The following is a 20675-nucleotide window of genomic DNA, read 5'->3' on the forward strand; positions in this document are numbered from 1 at the left end:
TAAAGGCAGCGGAACGAAAACTGCATAGATTTTGACTTCAAGGGTGTACACCATGGCGAAAACCGAATTAATCGACTCCCATGTTTCCGTGAAACAGTGCACACGAGCCGTACATGCACTGCATGCATATGCCTCAAAAAAACAAAAGGAACAGGAGGAAACCGAACTTTTACCATCCAGCGAGCAATATGTGTGGCTACAAATCACAGTGAAGCGGATGCACCCTGAACACAAGATCAAGCCGTTCAAAATGTACGTTCTGCTACTCTTCAATGGATGTACGATTGTGACATTTCCAAGCCCACTCAAGCATCCTCTCATCGATCCACGAGTTACGCCTGTCTGTCTCATCACCAAAGACCCTCAACGAGAGTACAAAGACCTTCTCGAGTCTCATAAAATCAAATTTATATCAAGGGTTGTCGGAATCACAAAACTCAAGGGCAAATTCAAGTCCTACGAAGCTAGGCGAATGCTGTTAAAAGAAAATGGAATGTTCCTGGCAGACGAGCGTGTAATTCCTTTACTGCCGGGCTTGTTGGGAAAGAAGTGGTTTGATGCAAAAAAGTAAGATTGCTCGAGACTACTTCTATCGCAAGCATATCTGAATTCATCTTGCAGACAGCCAATCCCGGTTTGCTTGACACGCAAAGACCTCAAGGGTGAATTAGAACGAGCCATCGAGTCGAGCTACATGCATCAGAATAGAGGAACGTGCACGTGCGTCTGTTTTCATCTACCTCCTGAATGCGAGCCTGATGCAATGATGGTTGTCAGGTCTGTTAAGATCGGACTACTGTCACACACGCCAGAAAAAATCCTCGACAACATGAAAATATCTTTTCCCGCCATCGTGAACAATATAAAGGGTAACTGGGATAACATTCAAAGTCTTCACATCAAGACGAATTCAAGTATCAGCTTACCGATATGGACATGCGAACTTGGAGATGCGACCGGTGGACGGTGGGATGGTATGGTGCAATCCAAGGATGCATCTGAGGAGAGTAAGTTGGATGAAGACTCTGATTCCAACGACATAGACATGGATTCGGAAGAACATGTGCCGGAAGTGCCAGTTAGCAAGGGCAAGAGCAAAAGTACGAAGAAACCCCTGAACGAGGTTGTTGTGAAGTCGATTACGCCGAAGGAGGTGAAACAAAAACGGAGCACTGAAGGAGCAGAGAAGAAGAAAGCGAAGATTGCAAAAGGTGGCCCAGTAAAGAGTGCGAAGAGTGCCCTCATTGGCAAGAAGCCAGGTCGACCGTGATTCTGCTGGGTGGCGGCGTAGTATGTCATCGAGCAGATATGTATCACTGGTGTTGTTTGCGAGCTTGTTCAGATACCTCAGTATCCCTTTTCCCCAGGCATATAATGCCAGCTGACAAAATGCCATTGTTTGCATTTCCCTCGTCATTCATCTGTTGCTCAGCGCTCAGCTGTAAGTATGTACAAACCGGAGTGCCATTGGGTGAACACTACCTTCCTTTTTGGTCATACTCGGAACCACTCGTCACTGTCATATTGCCTTTCCTCACACCTAGTACGATGGCTACTAGGCAGTCCACAAAACTACGTATACCGCATTCTCAAGATGATTGCGAGCTGGTTGGGATTTTGGAACAACTGGCACCTGAAGAATCCACGCAGGGCAGAAAGATTGCCCTGGTATGATACTGATCATCATTCCGGTCTTTGCAAAATTACTTGACTCATATATGTTCCAGATTCTTCACGGGACTATGGGGTACGTTCCTACTATTTCTGCACCTTCTCTCTTCTAATCTCACTCCAGTCATAAAGACTACCTATTCCAAAAACGTCTTGCGCTACGTTTCCCGATAGACTCATTCAGATTTGATTTTCGGTCTGTCAACCCTTCTTCTTGGCGTCAATCCCTATTCATATAGAACAGCGGCAATCATGAAAGTGGGGGCCAACGGACACAAAGTGGAATTGCGAGAGACGTCGAGGACCTCGTGACGGTCGTTTCTTACCTCCGTAATACGTACGGATACGAGATTGATGCGGTCGTGGGCCATTCTCGTGGTTCTGTGGTTGGGATGCATTGGCTATGCACGTCGGAAGAGGGTCAACGTGTTCGTGCTATGGTCAATGCGTCGGGTCGTTACCGAATGGACGTGAGAGAAATAATCTCATGCCTGCCGCAAAATAACTGAAACAGCTGTGACTAGGGAGTTTACGGTATGCTCAAGAGTTTCAAAATCCAGACGGTCGGTCATCTTATCCTAATTTCTAGACCTCTACAAAGAGCAGTGGGACTTCAAAGGTCACTACGAGCGGACCGTGACAGTCGCTCGACAAACAGTTGTGGAAAGAGTCTATCCAGAAGATCTAGAGCAGTTCTCTAAGTGGAATACCGCAATCGTTTGGGACAAATTCCCTGCTCAAATCGATGTTCTGACAATGCATGGTCTCCTCGATAAGACAGTTCCTTCGTGAGTGTTTGCGAACTGATAAGGGAAAAAATCTCATTGATCAGATATGATGCGGTTATTTACTCTCGAGCACTTGGTGCTAGAACGCCTGGCACCCACAACCTCCATTTGGTAGAGAAGGCCGATCACAATTTTACAAAGGTGAATCTCGATTTTCTTATCGTCGTAGCTACTTCTAACAATATACTTAGCGCCAAGACGAGGTTGTAGACTGCATTCTGGAGTGGTGGGATGCTCTTAATCAAGGACGCTTGAAAACAGGCATATTTATGACAGGCGTGCGTGGCAAACTGTGACCGCGAGTGCCTAGCCCTTGCAAACACTGGTTGAATACACGTTATTTCCCCTGGACATCAAGGAGTGGCAATGAACCCACGACCCCGAGCTGGCCGTGCCATGCTTCGGACCATCTTGCGAAATTCGGCTGTGCCACAGAATTTCTAAGCGCCTTAGGCTATGTTCGACCGCGTTCTCGCTCAGCTCTTGATCATGACACAGAAAAACCAAAAAAACATTGTCAACTGTGTCGTTTCATATACTCGTTCAGGATAATTCCCTGAGGAGTAAGTTGAAACACGATAGAAATTTGAAACAACCACGATAGCGCATCATGCATTATCAATCATCGATCATCCAGGATACCTGTCTCCACGATCAGCACTGCATGTTGGTTCGATGCGCAGTACAAACACTTTAGCCAAACTTGATTGGACGTATTTGGATCCCTGGTAAAGCACAGCCTGAGGTTGTTGATCGGCATTCATTCTGTCATGGTACTATGTATGCACTGCAAAGGCCGGCATCAGGGAATCGGTGAGCGTCCCCAAACATTTACGTGGTTTTTCAACGTTATGCACAAACACGTATGACGAAGACCTTGTCTATATCTCATTACATATGACACACATGACGATTGACCGGCGGCCACTAAACAGACTATGGGAGTCATCATCACAGCCGGGCGTGATGACAGGCCGAGCATCCTCGTCTTTGATGCTACCATATACGTGTATCAAGACAAGTTCCGAGATTCTGGCGCCAAGCCATTATAATAAACATGCAGCACTGGTGCTTTCGATAATCCATGAGCGCCACCGCATTGCAATGTCCCGCTGAGTACAATCGAATTAACTCCAGCAATTACTAATTACTAGCTACTGTAACCAAATAGCAAGCCAAATGCCAAATACATAGTAAGATCTGTGGTGAATCAAAGCATGGTCCGTATGATACAACTTAGATTTGGCCAGGATTGAAATTTGAATGATCTTCCTCCTCCTTCCTTCCCTGCAAATCTTCTTTTGCACATATTAAATTGTGATTATGCGGCAATACATCCCAGCGCACGCGGTGGGGAATGTGAGGGTCGTGGTGATGAAATTATGATGGTGGTGTATGATTATGGGGTTGTCGAAGAATGGGAGCGTGCTCGGAGAGCGAACGTTAAACGCCATGTGGCGTGAGGTAACGTCGAGCGTTTAGGCAAAAATGCCCTGGGCCACAGCACCGTCAGAAGAACACTGGTACGACTGTGCTAGCACCAGCACGAATGGTGGTGCGCTGGGACGAGTATTGTGAAGACTGCGAGTGTGATTGACCACACGAGTCCGAATGGCTGGAAGGTGACTGCGAGCTGGGATTGCTCGAGTAGGACTTGGATGAAGCGTAAGCAGCTTGTGAAGTGTTCGAGGTGTTATATTGGCTGCTCATGATGGGAGATGTTTATTTGACTCGGAGGAGTTCTGGTACGCTGCTGGAGTGGTGGTAGGAGTGCTTTATGGATGACTGAGTGGCATTGGGGCAGGCTCTTTATAGGTAGCAGGTTCATCGCCTTTTGCTGTATTGAATTAAGAAAGATTTCGAGATCTGGATTGCCGGGACCGACACCGCGACAAGCCCGATCGAGAATAAAGGAAGGGGGTGCTCTCACGGATACGCAATAGCTCGTGAAGGCACATCAACCTTGCTCGTGAGTTTATTAATATTGGCGCTCATTTCAGGGTAGCTGTTTACCAATGGAGGAAACCCGCAACGAGTAGGTAGCGTGGTGGGTAACACAGGCTGCCGCTCGTTCCTGCCATAGATCCGTTGTGTACGTAGACGGCGTTTGCCGCCCAGCTCTCTCACGCTTCTTACCTCCGATGCTGTACAGATCTAGTCCCACCCATCTTGGAGAATGAGTCTTAAAGACTCATCGTTAGAACCCTTCTCTTTTTCCACTACTTTTCGGATTCACATTTCATTTGTTTTCCCCGCAGCATTCGGCACGTGTTGTGGTATACTTATGATTGCCGATTTGTTTCAAGGGCATTCGTCATTTCTAGCTAGTACTGTGGGTCCGAACTTCCGATACATCCAGTGTCAAGTTTGATACTCGTGACTAACGTACGTTCCCCTTCATGATCAAGGCACGTACTTGCTAGCACTCTTCTGTGAGACAAACACAATTGTCTGGCCAATTCTGTGCCTGACACTTACCTGGACTAGTACTGGAGTGGCATCATACAGTGAGTCATGAAAGTTAGGATGTCCACTGAATATACCCTTCTTTGAGACTCGCTCAAATCCTAAACCTCCTTGGCAGCGTAACACAACTCGATACCGAGGTCCCGAGGAATCCATGTCGAGTCTGACAATAACAGTGAAAAGGCAGCGAACATCGTTACATGTAAGCGCACATACTAGCACATACTAGATCTGACCCTTGAAAATTGAACGATTGGATTCCGGAGAGCCCCGCTGTTCCTATGATCGGCTTGATTTGGGGCTCGTTGTATATCAATCACTCTTGCACTATTTCTAGTAAGCGGACGTTGACATCCGATGACTCCTCCAAACTTTACAGTACATTCACGTCCAATGAATGAAAATGACTAACAGCAACCATTGATTCCGTCTCGCACTGCCTGTTTTGATGCCATGGAAAAATTTATGCATAGATATAAACGGCCAGATCAAGCGAAGAGCTGGCAAATTCTTGGAAGTTGGAACCCGATATCGGCTAGTACACTGTTCGGGTTTCTATCGAACTTCAACGATGATCTTCCCGCTAACAATGAAGTCTCGGCCACCGCTAGATCTTCCGACGGAAACTGAGTGCTCACCTATTCTTATTGTCGGCCATCTCATGATGAGCACTTTGGATCTCTGTCCAAGGATACACCTGTGGAATTGTATGTCCGTTTCCGACGGCATCAGAAGAGCAGAAGAATATACTCACTTTGTGAATGTAAGTCCGTATCGGGCCACCTCCGTTGACGCCAGTTACCTTATCGATTATATCACGGAAACTCGAGCTAATAAGATGAGTTAATCTGGAAGTGAATCGCATCAGACAATATCATGACAGAACCTTGTGATGAGCTCGGTCTGGTACTGTAGACTACGGGAGCGTAGCGTGGAGCCTTGAATGCGGAGACGCTTGTAAAGGATCGGGCCAAGGTTGACTGTGGAGACTTCGTTCCCTAACCAACCACTTAGTCAAGAGTGTTTGGACTTCGAGACACAACATATGCCTACCACTCATAGTAGCCAATATCGTCATCCTACCATCAATAGCGAGGGATTCCACGTTCTTGGCCCAATGACTTTGTCCAACGAAATCTATAACGACATCGACGCCTTTGCCGTTGGTCGTTTTCTTGACCTCCGCGGCAAAGTCTTCAGTTCTGTAATTGACGGTATGTGTCGCCCCGTTAGGAATGGAGCGCAGCCAATTAAGTTTTTCTGCAGTAGACGCCGTTGCAGTAACGGTTGCCCTGTCAACGGCGTGATGCGTATTCAGCAAGAACGTGTAGAACCGCAAAGAAGAAAAGCATCAAAGGCAGTGAGGACCGGGAAACTGAAGACCGGTAAGGAACACTCACGCTCCCAATTCCCTTGCTATTTGAATTGCCGCAATGCCTACACCAGAAGCGCCTGCGTGAACGAGTACATGATCGCCCTTCTTGACTTCCCCGTACTTCACAAGAGCTTGATAAGCTAAGAATGATCCCAAAGCAGTCAGAACCGAAGACGACCGCTTGGCTGATCTGCCGTACTCACCTGTGATATAGTTTTCTGGTATGCTAGCTGCCTCCACCCAAGATAAGTGACCGGGCTTCTTCAATAAGAGTCCTTCGTCACAGTTTATGAACTCCGCATAAGCTCCCTGAGATAGCCGTGACAGTTTTAGTCAGTGAAGAACATACACTTTGACTGGGGCAATCGACTAACGCCGCCCGCGAGACCAAATACTTCATCCCCAACAGCCCATCTTGTTACTCCTTCGCCGAGTTCAGTCACACGTCCAGAGAACTCCACACCGAGAATGGAGGAAGCGCCAGGGGGAATAGGGTAGCCACCCTGACGCTGGTAATGGTCCATGCGATTAAGGCCGAATGCGACAATCTACCATGAACATTCCAGGCCAGACTAGATCAATTTACGTAGATTCATAGGATGAAGAAAGGCACAAACCTTTACCAAAACCTCTCCCTTCGTTGGGACCGGCTTATCTGTCTCCCCAATGTAGAGGTTTTCGATGGGACCGTGCCCGTCTTTGATTAAAATGGCGTGCATTTTGGACATCAGAGTAGCGGTGGACGTCATGGTTTGAACGATTGTTGTTCTGTGTCTGTGTGATTTAGTTCTCGTGCAACGTGAATGTCCCTGTAAACTGCGTAGATGGCCCGGACTTCCAAATTTCAAATTGGAATAACTAATTATAGGAGGTCTTGTATTCCACGAATATTCAGCGACTACCCAGCTGTCTCTGGACAGAATACACCGCAGACATCGCATGGAAGTCTGACATCAGAAGTTGTTCAAAAGTCACCGTTCCCGAAGCAACGATATTTAGTCGGCGGTCCGGGTGTGATCGAAAATGAACTCAAACTATGCGTGAAATCGAAAGAGTCTGATTTGAAACCGGATTGCAGTCACCGTCCTTCCCTGTTCTCAAATTCTTCCCGACTATGTAGGACCATCAGCTGAACTGTCCTATAAATGCTCACTACTGGGGCATGATGATGCGATACACAGGGAAACAAGAATAGCAATCAGTAAGGCAACGACAAGGCCTAGATCATCAGATTCAAAGTGTAGAAGAAGATACTCATCCGATAGCTGCAGAAGGTTCACTGTTCTGCCGACATTCATTGACGATAAATTCTCATGTCAACATGTGCCCACCACACGATGCCTGAGTATGCGGAAATGAATGGTTATCTCTTGGCACGATCAACTTCATTAAGCACTGTCCTCGACCCCAGCTCCAATGTCATTCGTAACCGAGAGAGTGGTATCCTCCGCGCCAGAGTAGGACACCGGAAGATAATAAAACTGGTGGGATAAGTCAGCACTGCGAATGTATCGCGTATGATTCAAGCTATCGCTGCCTCATGCATCACCGGGTTAATGACAATAACAGGTAAATTCAAATTCCTGACCTTGAGTTTTGAGTTTGAGGTTCACGAGTAAAGCACCGGCGAAGAAGTCAGCGCAAGGTATCATCCATGTATGTCTTAATGTTGATTGTAGATTGCTTGTGCAATTCCCTAAACCATCTTTTCGTTTAGCATTAAGAGTTTCATCGAACCAAAGTGGGAGAACAAAATAATACCGTCCCAAAACACCGTCCAATTGTCGCCGTGTTGGATAAGTAACAGATGCTGCAAAGCCACTAGAACCTAGTAGTAGCCACGAAGTAAAGCAGTAGTGCTTGCAAGTTGCCAGTAAACGGTTAAAACGGTTCAAGTCCCCATGAATATTGATCGGAAGTCGGGGAGAACCGGAAACAGCTGAGTAAGCGCAGCGGCTGGCCAAACACGCATCATCATTGATATTGACGACCAGCGTCGAACTCACACACAGCTCACTATTTCACTCGTGCTCGACGTTTCAAGTAGTCTGGAGGCGCAAAGGCCATTTATTGCAATGGCTCAGTCTTACTTTTCCGCCCCAGCTCGGTCATCTTCATCGCTGGCGAAGGAGCCTTTGCTTTCAAATCATGGTGGTGAGAAGCATTTGAAGGTGGAGGATGTTCAAGAAGCCTACATCGAACAAAAGGATCGGTTTGTTTGGAACCTTTCCATACTTTTTTATGTTTTTCTGATGCGTCAGGCAGTCTGATTCAGGCCCTTGATTCCTCCAAGTCTATTCTTGGGGAACTGCGTCGGTTCAACAAGGAGGAGTGGGTGGTAAGGTACCCCACTTTACACGAGCAACCCTCCGCAGAGCCTTCATCGTCATCAAGGACAAAGCCCCGTCGCTCTCTTCGCCGTTCGCTTTCGTTCGCAGATGATCCAAACAACCAAACAGAAGTCCTTTATACTCCTGTGCGGGAGGGCTTGACCCGAGCTGTCACACTTGCATCAATTTCCGATGCCCCGGAAGGTACTGATGTCAAGCCTGAGGATGAAGGCACGAGTCAGGGTCAACGGGACACATGCGAGGCGGAGAAGTTGATACTGTCGTCCCAGAATGGAGATTTTAATATCCTTCGTCTGGACCTCAAGCTCGGCCCCCATGGCTCGACCACATCCCCTGCCGCTCTCGTATCACACCTCGAAAAAGGTTCTATTGCCAGTTTATTGGACGAACGTATCGGTGCTTCTGTCAATCATATGGATAAGCTCCGCCTTCGTGTGGAGGACACTTCATCGAAGGTTCTTGTCACCGGGGACCTTAATTCTGGAAAATCCACTTTTGTCAACGCCCTTCTTAGGCGGGAGGTGATGCCGATTGACCAGCAGCCCTGCACAACCGCCTTTTGCGAAGTGCACGATGCTGCTGAGAATAATGGCAAGGAGGAAGTTCATATCATCAAGGAGGGTGTGGTGTATAACATCTCGGATGAGTCGACCTTCACTCGCGCTTCGCTTGCAGACTTGGAGACGATTGTCTCAGATAATGAGGGTGTTCAGCCAGTCTTGAAAATATACCTTTCTGACAGCCGGGCACCGTCGGAATCATTGCTCAATAATGGGGTTGTTGATATATCCCTAATTGATGCACCCGGTCTCAACCGCGATAGTTTGAAGACAACGGCTCTCTTCACTCGTCAGGAGGAGATTGACGTCATTGTCTTTGTCGTTTCCGCCGAAAACCACTTCACCTTGTCCTCCAAGGAATTCTTATGGAACGCTAGCAACGAGAAGGCATACCTTTTCATTGTCGTGAACAAGTTCGAGCACATCAAAAATAAGGAGAAATGCAAGAGGTTGGTACTAGAACAAATCAAGCAGCTGAGCCCTGGGACGTACGAGGACGCTGAAGACCTTGTCCACTTCGTTGATTCTGCCGCTGCTCTCCGACCGTACACAGCCAATCCAGCATTCGACGACCTGGAATCCTCGCTTCGTTCGTTCGTTCTCGTCAAACGCTCCAAATCGAAGCTCCAGCCTGTCGCAACTTACCTCTCCAACCTCCTATCCGATGTTGATCTTTTGGTTGGCGCAAATGCCATCGTTGCCCAATCTGATCTTGACCGCGCTCAAGATGATTTGACGCGTGTCAAGCCAGTTCTTGAGAAGATGAAGGGCAGCCAAGAATTATTGGAGGAAAATCTGGAGTCTGTGGAGGAATTAGGGGCAGAGAAGACGAGTGCCAGAACAAAAGCCATCCTTTCCTCTGCTATCGAGCGCGTCGGACAAGGCCTGCCTGGCGTTAATCATGCTACTATTTCCCTGCCAGCTTTCCCTGGATTCCTTCGCATTTGGGATTATGCCAGAGACGTAAAGAAGGCTTTGTTGGCGAGTTTGGATGCAGCTGTGAAGTTAGCTGAGGATGAAGCGCGCGCCACTACTTCTGCAGGGGTGAAGAAGATCGGCGAGCTTGGCGACGCCAATCTTCCTGAAGGAGTCGGGAAGTCCCGAAGGGTATTCATGCCAGAGGCCATGTTCTCGTTGCGCCCAGGCAAGAAGGGACTCCGCCGCCGTTCCTCTGCAACGGCCACCGCTGTCGTGGCTGGAGGGGTCCACAATCTTGGCATTGGTCTCTCCCAGCGCCCGGACATGCTAGACACGTCTGCCCTCGATATCTTTGACTTCCACCGACTCTGGCTTCAGTTTGCTGATGACAAGAAAGAAGCAGAGGATGAGACCAGCCCTACTACTGCGCTCAGTGTCGTCTCCGTTGGCGTCGGTGCCCTAACAATGGTTGGTGGTCAGACGTTTGGTGCCCGAGGCATTATCGATGGTATCGTACGCATTTCTGAGTTGTTTGGAAACGAAACTGCAAGGAAATGGGCGGCTCCTCTTTTGGGCGCTTTCGTTATCGGTGCAACTGCCTACTTCGTTCTTGAACTACCCAACACTATTCCACGCACCATCGGTCGCCGCATCCGTACATCCCTGGTTGCCGTTGACGAGAACACAACCGAGAATGAACTCTTCGTTAATGCCCATGCTGGCCGTGTCAGCAGGGAGACGCGGAAGGTTTTGCGCCTGGCATCTTGGGACCTCAGGGAGCGCTTCAGAGCTGCCATGGAAGAGAGAGGCAAAGAAGTTAAGAACGCAGAGGAGATGGAGAGGAAGGCCAGGAGAGCACTCGAGTACTTCCTGGAGGTGGAGACAAAGACGGGTTTGATCAGAAATGATGCTGGCTTGATCAGTGTGTTGTAAGATTATCTCGCTTGTTTATTTTCTTATGCTCTTACCACCTTACCATCTTCGTTCGTCCTTATGCGCACCCTGACGTCTTTGTCGTTGCCGCTCACTGTCGTTGATTGAATTTTTTATTATTTTGTTTTGTCTTTCATGCATATGGTTTTAACGTGGAATAGCAACGGAATCTCCTCACAATAGGTGATGGGAATGTCACTATATGTTTTAGCACGGATGAAAGAGATCTATAGTACTTGCCTACCCTAACTGCGACTGCTAGGTCGACTTGTGCGGTGAATTTGCAGAGCTACGTCTTCAATATAATAGAATAGACTACATTCGATATTGATCTACAACCCCTCGTCATACAACTTCCGGGATAATGCAACATAAAATCTCTCCAAATCCAACTTGGAGGCCAGTTCGTGCTTGTCAGACTTCTTGACCTTATGCTTCTCTGAAGTGTCTCCAGGGCGAGACGACTTGCTCGTCGATGGGACCTGATCGATGATCCAATCGAACACGGCCGAGAGCTTATCCGTCGACGCTTTCACAACGGGGTCACTTTCTCCCTCCTTGCGCATCTCTTCCCTAGTCCCTCGGGAGACTCTCGGATTCGATGACGACATCGAAGATCCACCAGCACCAGCAAGCTCATACCCATTCTCTTGCTTCTTCCACGCCCGAATAAACTTCGACCAGTCGCCGAACGCCCACCCATCTGCACCGACGCGACCCGCTAAGCTCGTCAAGGGCACAGACGGCAAGTCGACATTGAATTCCAACCCCCGGGCACCTCTGATCTCCCAGTGATCGCAGCCCTCCATTATCCCGAGAAATTCACCCCACCTTGCGCTCTGCACGGTTACGAGGCCGTCGTTTCCCCACTGGTCGTCATGCTCCCATGTCAGAGGTGGACTTATAGCCCCTGAGTTGGCGTGTTGCCGCTTGAGACGCTCCTTTGCATCTTGTTCCAACTCATCGAGCACCATCTTTGGGAGACAAAGCGGGTGCCAAATGCTCATGTCGGCGATACGTCCGGTGACACTGAAATACTTGACACGTGGATCATCAGGGGTGGCTGGATTGAACACGTTGTTGAGGTAGGAAGATGTCAAGTTGGCATATGCAGGCGAGTCCAGGATGGACAACAAGAGCGTCGTGAAAGAAGATGGCAGAGAAGCCAGTGACAAGGAGAATGAAGTCTCGCGCTTCTCAGTGCTCGTCCCCTTTTCCGACATAGACTGCTCCTTAATCTCGGTCGTTTTCTTGAATATTTCTTCCTGAGGTCGTCTTCCGAGGCCGATATTTGCCTTGGCGTCAAGTGAAGTGAATGCACTGCAAAGTAAGAGTAAAACGTTGGAACTTACCGCACACCAGTCCATGAAGGGACTTCCTCTATGGGGAGTACTGATTGTTGTCAGGGATAATGGGATATATTCACTTGGCTGCACGTGTGTAATGAGATGGCGACAATCGAGACCTCCCATGGAATGAGCCATGAGATTGACGCCTCGTCCTCTAGCCTTCTCTTGGAGTAACCGATCAAGGTTTTCTGCCCTCGACGCTATGGAACCCGTTCTAAGTATATATACAAAATCAGAAATGGTCTGATACCAAGCTTGATGACCGTACCCGGGTACCGCTGTAACAATAACGTCTGCTCCAACCTTCTTCTTGAGAATGTTGAGGACATTGGCCCAGTAGTGCATTCGGAGACTGGGAAATGCGGCAGGACCTCGCACATCGAATCCGTATAGCCCTATGGATCAATATGTGTGGTTCACTCTAATTGGACCAATTAAGATGAACTAACCGTGGCAGAGGACAATCGGAAACCTAGGGGCTCTGATTGGGTCATACAGTGTTGGATTTCGCAGTAAGCGATGAATGGTATCAGTGGAATCACCCTCGGATGGTTCTTGAGGCGGTAATTTCCCCTGCGGCAAGTTGGAATTGATAGAAGATGTGTCAAGAGCGGTGGTATGAGACTCAGATGTCACTTTCGAATCAGGAGGGGATAATTTTAGAGGCGATGACTTAGTATCGTCCTTAAAGAAGCATCGGCCTGTTTACGGACGACTGTATGAGTCTGGTGAACGCTGGTGAACGCCAGACGTAGTAACTTGCCTTTCGAAGTCCAATGAGGGAGTGTTGGAGTCAGGCGTTTGGTTGGTTGCTCTAAACCACTATCCACAAGCAACCCTATACGAAACCAGTCCCACTTATTCGGAGACAATGGGTTCCACCAAATATCATTGGAAGTGGTGTGGACTTCGGGTGTGTGACTGGGGGTATCTTCGGCTCTGACTCTCGATATGAGGTACTGGTTAGACAATGAAAAGGTAGCCATGACATTGATGAGACGTCGAAATAAAGCCACGACTTGAACTGGGAAGTGGACGTTGTTCATGATTTCGTTGAAGAAACATGCATGAAAGTGAGAATCAATGAGTTGCTCGATTAGGGTTGCATGATCCTATTATTCAGATTTACTTTTTCGAGTCACAGCTGAAAAGCGCCGACCTCCTACCTTGACCACACAAAATGTCAGACGAAGAAACTCTGCAAAAACATCACGAAGAATCAGACTCTGAAGAAGAGGAGGAACAGCTGGAGGATGTCCCGAAGATTGACATAGATATTACGAAGCTGACGCCACTTTCGCCTGAAGTAATATCGAAACAGGTGCGCAACAAGCTTTCTTTTATCTGAAGCAATTCATTGACCACGATCCTTCTAGGCTACAATTAACTTGGGTGCGCAGACTTCTGCGAGTACATATAATCTAGCCATTGAGTTATCTCTACAGGAACGATCGGTCATGTCGCACACGGAAAATCGACGGTGGTGAAGGCCATATCAGGCGTCATGACTGTACGATTCAAAAACGAGCTGGTTCGTAACATTACGATCAAGCTGGGTTATGCAAACGCAAAAGTATGTTCCTTCTGATTCGCATCTGTTCCATCTTTAATCTTGAGAACTACCATCATAGATCTACAAATGCGAGAACGAAGCATGTCCTCGCCCAGGCTGCTATCGATCGTATCGCTCGGACAAGGAAGACAATCCTCCCTGTGAACGGCCAGGATGCGGTCACAGGATGAAACTCATTCGCCATGTTTCCTTCGTGGACTGTCCTGGTCACGACATTCTGATGGCTACCATGCTTAACGGTGCCGCAGTCATGGACGCTGCTCTTCTTCTGATCGCAGGAAACGAAACATGTCCTCAGCCGCAGACATCGGAGCACTTGGCCGCAGTTGAGATCATGAAGCTGGAAAATATCATTATCTTGCAGAACAAGGTCGACTTGATCAAGGAAGCCCAGGCTCTCGAACACCAAAAATCAATCGCTGCATTCGTCAAGGGTGCGTCTCAGGTAGCATGGACCATTCAATATTGTACTAATTCTCTTGACAGGTACGGTGGCCGAGTCGTCACCTATCGTTCCTATATCTGCGCAACTGAAATACAACATCGACGCTGTGAACGAATACATTGTGAAGCGCATACCTATCCCAGTCCGGGACTTTACTTCCGATCCCCGTCTCATCGTCATCCGTTCCTTCGACGTCAACAAGCCTGGTGCCGAGGTCGATGAGCTTAAAGGCGGCGTCGCCGGTGGTTCTATCCTCACAGGCGTCCTACGACTGGGACAAGAAGTCGAGATTCGTCCGGGAATTGTGACGAAAGACACTCAGGGCCGGAACCGCTGCAAGCCGATTTTCAGCAGGATTGTCTCTCTGCACGCCGAGAACAATCACTTGCAGTTTGCAGTTCCAGGAGGTCTGATCGGTGTTGGGACCAAGATTGATCCTACGCTGTGCAGAGCGGATCGTCTCGTTGGTCAGGTGCTGGGAGCGGTCGGGAAGCTCCCAAAGGTCTATACCGGTGAGCATCTCCTCGTTTTTGATATACTGTCACGTTCTAAAGAGTATCCAGAACTTGAAATCAGTTTGTTCCTTCTTCGCCGTTTGCTGGGAGTTCGCACAGAAGACAAGAAACAAACAAAAGTCTCGAAACTTGCCAAGAACGAGCTGTTACTGATCAACATCGGGTCAACGTCTACTGGTGGACGGGTGTTGAGTGTAAAAGGGGATCTCGCGAAGATCCAGTTGACTTCGCCCGCATGTACGGAGGTTGGAGAGAAGGTCGCGCTTTCGAGACGTATCGAGAAGCATTGGCGGCTTGTAGGCAAGTGTTTCTGCGAACTCGGCGAACTCAGTAACTGACTTCCCATCAGGTTGGGGAAGTGTACAACGCGGGACGGTGTTAGAGTTGGACTGATTCGCGTCCCATATTATTGCACTTGATGTGACAGGAGCCAATCTACACATGTATTATTTCTGCAGCACGCAAATGCAAGTGTTGTTCATTTCAGTAGTACATATGTTTATTGGGATTATTCGCTTTCCTGATCAATGGAGGTTTGTTGGCAACGACAAATGATAGAAGCAACCGTGGTACGTAAAGTGTGCGATAATTTTGCATTGTATGTACTGGAAGGATGGGATGGAATAGATCTTCATGGAGCGCAAGAAAAAGGGCGGGATATGCTATTAATGAGTATAGGTATACTTGGGAGATGCACAACAAAAAAACAGCCAGAAACGAGTCCAGCGTCCAGGATTTTTTATCGTTGCATCGAGATCGGGGTGCGAAGTTGTGTTAGCGCCGGGGGGTGCGGTGGAAGTGGAGGCAGCAGCCTGCGCTTGCGAAGATTGGGCTTGAGTCGAACCATTTGAGTGTTGTGTGGTGTTGCTATTGGGAGGGAATGCGGTGCTTGCGGCAGGGTTCCCGGGTTTCAATGGAATAATTTTCATCCGTCTTTCTCTTGCTGATGCGTTCCTCTATAGCGCGATATGAGATCGTGTGAATACTCAACAAAGACGAAAATAACATACACGTTTTCCCTTGGCATACGGAACATCGACGGCTGCTGAGGGACGCTCGCGGAGCTCGATATCTTCACCGCCTTGTCTTGCAGAGAGTCGATTTCGAACCCAGTGGAAAGGGCGGGGTCGGGACGACATATCTTGGGCATCGGAATGTGTGGGGCGGAATAAAGAGGACAACTGACTACCAAGGGTGCTTACATGCGATCCCCACGATTGAGGGTGTAGGCGAGGTCGTGCTGAAACCTAAGACCATTGAGGTCAGGAAAAAAAGCACTGGATTAAACATTAACGACGTACGTGAGCTCGATCTGGTAAGTCGTCGAAAAACCCTTGGTGCATCCGGCGCTGGGGGACAATGATTGGCTGACGGACTGTAGCATCAGCCTACACATGTGTTTGAATGATTAGTGATATCTGATTATAAAAGTATCACGTACAGCGAGGATCGACTTGTCCAACAGGAGTTCTTCGAGACCAGCTTCTTTTACAATCGCAGAAACGTCCCAAGTGTACGCGTTTTTGTCATCGCAGCCAGTGGCCAGTAGCTTTCCATCTGCCGAAAATGACACAGAGCGCGGGAGAGCTGGATGCTGGAGGGGCGAACTGATGGGCTGGTTGTCGTCGAGGTTCCACAATTGCGCTGTTTCGTCCCACTCGGATGCGCTTGCGAGAATGCGGCCATTGGGAGATATTGCAAAGGAAAAGACACCGAGAGTGCGCTCTTCCAACAGTACTAGTGCGATCTGCTTCCAAGTTGAAGTATTCCATGTCCTAATCGAGCAATCGTATGACCCGGATATAAGCGTTTTTCCATCCGGGGTCCAAGCCAGGCACCACACCCAATCTGTGTGTCCCTCAAGAGTAGCAACAAGTTCGCCTGTCTTGGCATTCCAGATTTTGACCGCGGACTTGTTATCTCCAGTGTCATCCCAAGGGCGTTCGGATCCGGCAGTCGCAAACAAGGTCATGTCTAGGGAGTAGACCACTGCGAACAAACAGTACCCTGCCTTGATTGGTGTGAGGATCGTCTGTCCAGTTTCTACATCCCATTGCCTTGCAGTCCCATCTCCGGATCCACTCAAGACTCGCTGACCATCTTGACTCCAACAGACAGACCTCACTCTGTCTGTATGCCCCATCCATCTCCCAGTTGCTTTGCCCGTGTCCATGTCCCACAACCTCACTCCACCATCATCACTCCCGCTGACCACCTTCTTCCCGTCCGGAGACAACGCTATAGTCCACACTATAGTTTCTCCGTCCCGCCAGTCGTCTCCTATCTGTTTGCCACTCTTCAAGCCCAGGGAAAACTGGACATGGCCAAAACGGTTGAGATCAAGCGGAATATGACGAATTTAGAAGCACCATATTTCACTATAGGAGACTCGCTGTGGAGACAAATAGAATATTTCGCATCTGTTGCAATCTTCTCGAATGTTGTAGGATATGTTAAGAATATTGATATCATATTTCAGCATATTTCAATCGAGTTCCACTGGTACGACAAAATCGGTTGTATTCGGGTGAAATATGCTATAATCTACTAATACAAATGCTTCGACCTACGACCAGAAAACACGATATAGGATGATGGTGATAGAACTAGCACGACAGTGTAAAGCAGGCAACCTCGACGACAGCAAAAGAACAGGAGCGACGTGGACAGGCGAGGAGGGAGACAATCGGGAGGAAACCGGCAGGCAATAGCAAAAGAACAGGAGCGATGTGGAGTGAGACAGGCGAGCACAGGTAATTTGGAAGCGACCAGCAGGCGATGGCAGGAATGATGTAGACAGTAGAGGAGTTAGACGAGCGAGCAGGCGCTGTTCTTCGTCCAGCGCCCTGCTTTTTCCTAAGAAGTCTCAGCGACTTGATAATATGAGTAGCAAGGCTGTACTTACGAGTTCTCTAGCCTCCCTATCATAAGACTGTGGACAGAAGTGTCAGTAGAATGAAAGGATATGGTATCGAGGACGGTAGTGGTTGTCGGTACAGGTACCAGCTTCAAGTTCGAACTTGGAACAGTCTCGGAGTCATTAGACTGGACAACATAAAGAAGAGTTCCACTTACTGAGCATACAACCTTTGTTATGATACATACAGTGATAACATACTTAAATCGAAGATTCATACAATCTGCTGAGGAAGTTGGCGACAGTAGGAGGATGATGACTTGGCGGGAAGATGATGTTATGAGGAGAAGTAGGAAAAATAGGGTTGCCCCAATGAATTATAACTTTGGGGTGAATGATGTCACAAACTCTGCGCAAACAAAAGAGTACGTACTATAGCTAGCCGTTGTGCGATGTATGTGATGCAGCACGATGTGAAGTAGTCGATGAATTGCATAGCAGAAGTGCATGCGGTGCACGTGCGTCGTGCGAGCGCTTGACAAACTTTAGTGCGATCGACAACGCAATGGCCGCAGTGTGCGCATCAAATCGACAACGATGTAATGTTTTTACGATGCGATGTGTAGACGATCGTGTCGTTGAAGATTACACAATATTATAGCATAAATTATATGTCTAAACAATATTCCACTTGATCTCAACCGTTTTGGCCATGTCCAGTTTTCCCTGGGCTTCAAGTTCCATACACGCAGCGAGCCGTCCCTTGAACAAGTCATTATCCGTTGTCCGCCTGGCAGATGTATGGCGCCATAGACGAATTCAGTGTGTCCCTCAAATCTCTGGCAGGGTGTGATCGCTGATGCCTCCTTCCTTGTAACTGTGGCTGAAGACATCCTGGCGCACCTCCTTCTTAGCTTTCATCCGACAACTTGAAAGTCCACAATCTTCACTTACAATGTTATGTTCCTGAGGTTCTCCTCACGTATTGGCAGCAAGACCCAGGGCGTTTAGGTCAAGAGTGAACAGCAGGGTGCTACGGTTCGAATGTGTTAGGTGCTGTTTGGACAGCGAACCCTGGTTCGAAAATCTGAGCTCAAAACAACACGTGATGATGGCACGTGATATATTTTATCGATAAGAGATATCGATAGCGATCTGACACGTAGAATAGGAATATATAACATATGTATGTTTGAACTGCGCATAATCATTGCACCCACATGGACCTCGAAGCCCAAACAGCAAACCATCTACATCGACGACGCCAAATTACGATGGTCATCATCACCATCGCAGTCGCTCAAATTTCATGCCTTTATAACCTCTTATTTTTATCACGCGCAGAAAAGGTCCCATATCACACGTCAATTCTCACAGGAAAAGCCTGGGTGTACGAACTCATCAGTGGTCACCCAGACCGAATCAAGCACAATCTCGGCATCGACTTTCAAACCTTTGAGGAGCTCTTACAAGTTCTGCAGCAACATGGATATGCTCAGTCGCGCAACGGCATCACTATCGAAGAGCAGCTAGGTATTTTCCTGTATACGTGTGTTACAGGACTGTCGTCTCGCCATGTTGGTGAGCGATTTCAGCGTTCTCCAGACACGATTACCAGGTAAGTATGTCAATAATTCAAGATAAACTGTGCGCTGATGATTTTCACAGATATTTCAAACGCATGCTCACTTTCTTCTCGTCCCCTCCCTTCTACACTACAAATGTCCGGCTCCCAACCGAAAACACTCCCATTTCTGCGGCAATCCGCGACGACCCACGCTTCAGATTCTTCGATCAATGCATTGGTGCCATTGACGGCACTCACATTCGGGTCTTTGCACCACTCGAACATCACACCGTCCTGCGCAACCGAAAGGGATTTTTATCCCAAAATTGTCTATTCATATGCGACTTCGACTTCTACTTCACATACTCACTCACAGGCTGGGATGGCTCGGCTGCCGATGCCAGTCTATGGAACGACGCACGGTCTCACGATTTGCGCATGCCTGCGCGCAAATATCTTCTCGCTGACGCAGGCTTTGGTACTTGCGATGCGCTTCTCGTACCTTATCGAGGCGTACGCTATCATTTGAAGGAATGGCGTCAAGCAAATCTCATGTGAGTTCATTCGTTCTAGTGTTTTTATTTCTATTAAATTATTTTCTACTAGGCCACGATGTAGAGACTCGCGCCTCTCGATGCCGGATATGCGGCCTTCTTACCCATTTAATTCCCTATCTGTATCAGCTCACATCCTAAGGACCAGTCATTCGCGCTCTCGCGCGCGCGCCCTACGTACGCGCCTCACTCGCACATCGCACACGCACGCGCGCCCTTCGCGTGCGCGCTCCATAGGCCTTCGCGCTCCTACCGTCCGTCCCTCTGTCCTTTGTCCTTGCTGATTCACTGGTGCGTTATTTTTATCTCTCTCATTGAATTAACGAACCTTCGGTCCGACCTCCGTGCTTACATACAGAGAGCCTATTTAAACTTAGAATATATTTAGAAGTTGATATGGTTACTCGGTTCGGGAGCGCGCTCGGAAGCGTGCCGCATAGCGTAATCTCCCTTCTTAAATAGAGGGAGGATTCCTTCGGTTCTGGTACTTACTTTCCCCTTATCTTGATATACTGCAAAGTGTAGAGTTCTCCCTCCAATACTAGAAATCTGATTATACTCCTCCACTGTTGACACCTGTGCCCTTGCTACTCTCTTAAGGACTCCTCTCCTTCATCGTTCAAGCGCGCGCCCGCTTACGCGCGTACCCTCCGCATCTCTCGCTCACGCGCGCATCTCGCGCGCCTTCGCATCGCCTACGCGCGCCTTCGCGCGCGTTACTTTCCCGCGTCTACCAGCGCCCGTCTAGTTGAC

At 48.4% G+C, this 20675-nt stretch overlaps 8 protein-coding genes across 8 annotated transcripts; 5 read left to right on the top strand and 3 right to left on the bottom strand.

Annotated features, from left to right (window-relative positions):
• Nucleotides 1-39: 39 nt before the first annotated feature.
• Nucleotides 40-1466, top strand: HD556DRAFT_1355908 (ribosomal protein L1p/L10e family-domain-containing protein). The gene is made up of 4 exons (XM_041302474.1): nt 40-252; nt 301-567; nt 622-720; nt 778-1466. The coding sequence occupies exons 1-4, from the start codon at nt 53-55 to the stop codon at nt 1268-1270; spliced, it is 1059 nt and encodes a 352-aa protein (XP_041162849.1). The 5' UTR covers nt 40-52; the 3' UTR covers nt 1271-1466.
• An 82-nt stretch (nt 1467-1548) lies between these two features.
• HD556DRAFT_1232886 (ectomycorrhiza-regulated esterase) lies at nt 1549-2755 on the top strand (the record flags this gene model as incomplete). The annotated part of the gene is made up of 8 exons (XM_041297547.1): nt 1549-1668; nt 1728-1747; nt 1796-1867; nt 1916-2141; nt 2196-2217; nt 2261-2459; nt 2504-2600; nt 2651-2755. 8 exons carry the CDS (start codon nt 1549-1551, stop codon nt 2753-2755), a joined length of 861 nt encoding a protein of 286 aa, XP_041162850.1.
• Nucleotides 2756-4597: 1842 nt separating this feature from the next.
• Nucleotides 4598-5207, top strand: HD556DRAFT_249204 (uncharacterized protein). The gene is made up of 3 exons (XM_041310013.1): nt 4598-4795; nt 4868-4979; nt 5044-5207. Exons 1-2 carry the CDS (start codon nt 4636-4638, stop codon nt 4975-4977), a joined length of 270 nt encoding a protein of 89 aa, XP_041162851.1. The 5' UTR covers nt 4598-4635; the 3' UTR covers nt 4978-4979; nt 5044-5207.
• A 273-nt stretch (nt 5208-5480) lies between these two features.
• Nucleotides 5481-7028, bottom strand: HD556DRAFT_1233187 (quinone oxidoreductase putative; the record flags this gene model as incomplete). Its single annotated transcript, XM_041297576.1, has 9 exons — nt 5481-5508; nt 5564-5622; nt 5680-5749; nt 5812-5923; nt 5979-6217; nt 6326-6440; nt 6504-6609; nt 6675-6848; nt 6918-7028. 9 exons carry the CDS (start codon nt 7026-7028, stop codon nt 5481-5483), a joined length of 1014 nt encoding a protein of 337 aa, XP_041162852.1.
• A 1347-nt stretch (nt 7029-8375) lies between these two features.
• On the top strand, nt 8376-11062 carry HD556DRAFT_1232944 (uncharacterized protein; the record flags this gene model as incomplete). Its single annotated transcript, XM_041297553.1, has 2 exons — nt 8376-8512; nt 8566-11062. The coding sequence occupies 2 exons, from the start codon at nt 8376-8378 to the stop codon at nt 11060-11062; spliced, it is 2634 nt and encodes an 877-aa protein (XP_041162853.1).
• A 166-nt stretch (nt 11063-11228) lies between these two features.
• Nucleotides 11229-13457, bottom strand: HD556DRAFT_1464835 (alpha beta-hydrolase; the record flags this gene model as incomplete). The annotated part of the gene is made up of 5 exons (XM_041308331.1): nt 11229-12357; nt 12415-12625; nt 12680-12806; nt 12861-13083; nt 13320-13457. The coding sequence occupies 5 exons, from the start codon at nt 13455-13457 to the stop codon at nt 11395-11397; spliced, it is 1662 nt and encodes a 553-aa protein (XP_041162854.1). The 3' UTR covers nt 11229-11394.
• A 99-nt stretch (nt 13458-13556) lies between these two features.
• HD556DRAFT_1518639 (uncharacterized protein) lies at nt 13557-15393 on the top strand. The gene is made up of 7 exons (XM_041309114.1): nt 13557-13732; nt 13788-13803; nt 13857-13984; nt 14043-14418; nt 14471-14941; nt 14993-15244; nt 15294-15393. Exons 1-7 carry the CDS (start codon nt 13592-13594, stop codon nt 15335-15337), a joined length of 1428 nt encoding a protein of 475 aa, XP_041162855.1. The 5' UTR covers nt 13557-13591; the 3' UTR covers nt 15338-15393.
• A 2371-nt stretch (nt 15394-17764) lies between these two features.
• HD556DRAFT_1355976 (uncharacterized protein) lies at nt 17765-18538 on the bottom strand. Its single transcript, XM_041302475.1, has one exon. The coding sequence runs from the start codon at nt 18077-18079 to the stop codon at nt 17846-17848; it is 234 nt and encodes a 77-aa protein (XP_041162856.1). The 5' UTR covers nt 18080-18538; the 3' UTR covers nt 17765-17845.
• Between the last annotated feature and the right edge of the window lie 2137 nt (nt 18539-20675).

The sequence above is a fragment of the Suillus plorans genome (genome assembly GCF_016647745.1).
Source record: "Suillus plorans strain S12 chromosome Unknown HD556scaffold_15, whole genome shotgun sequence".
NCBI lineage: Eukaryota > Fungi > Basidiomycota > Agaricomycetes > Boletales > Suillaceae > Suillus > Suillus plorans.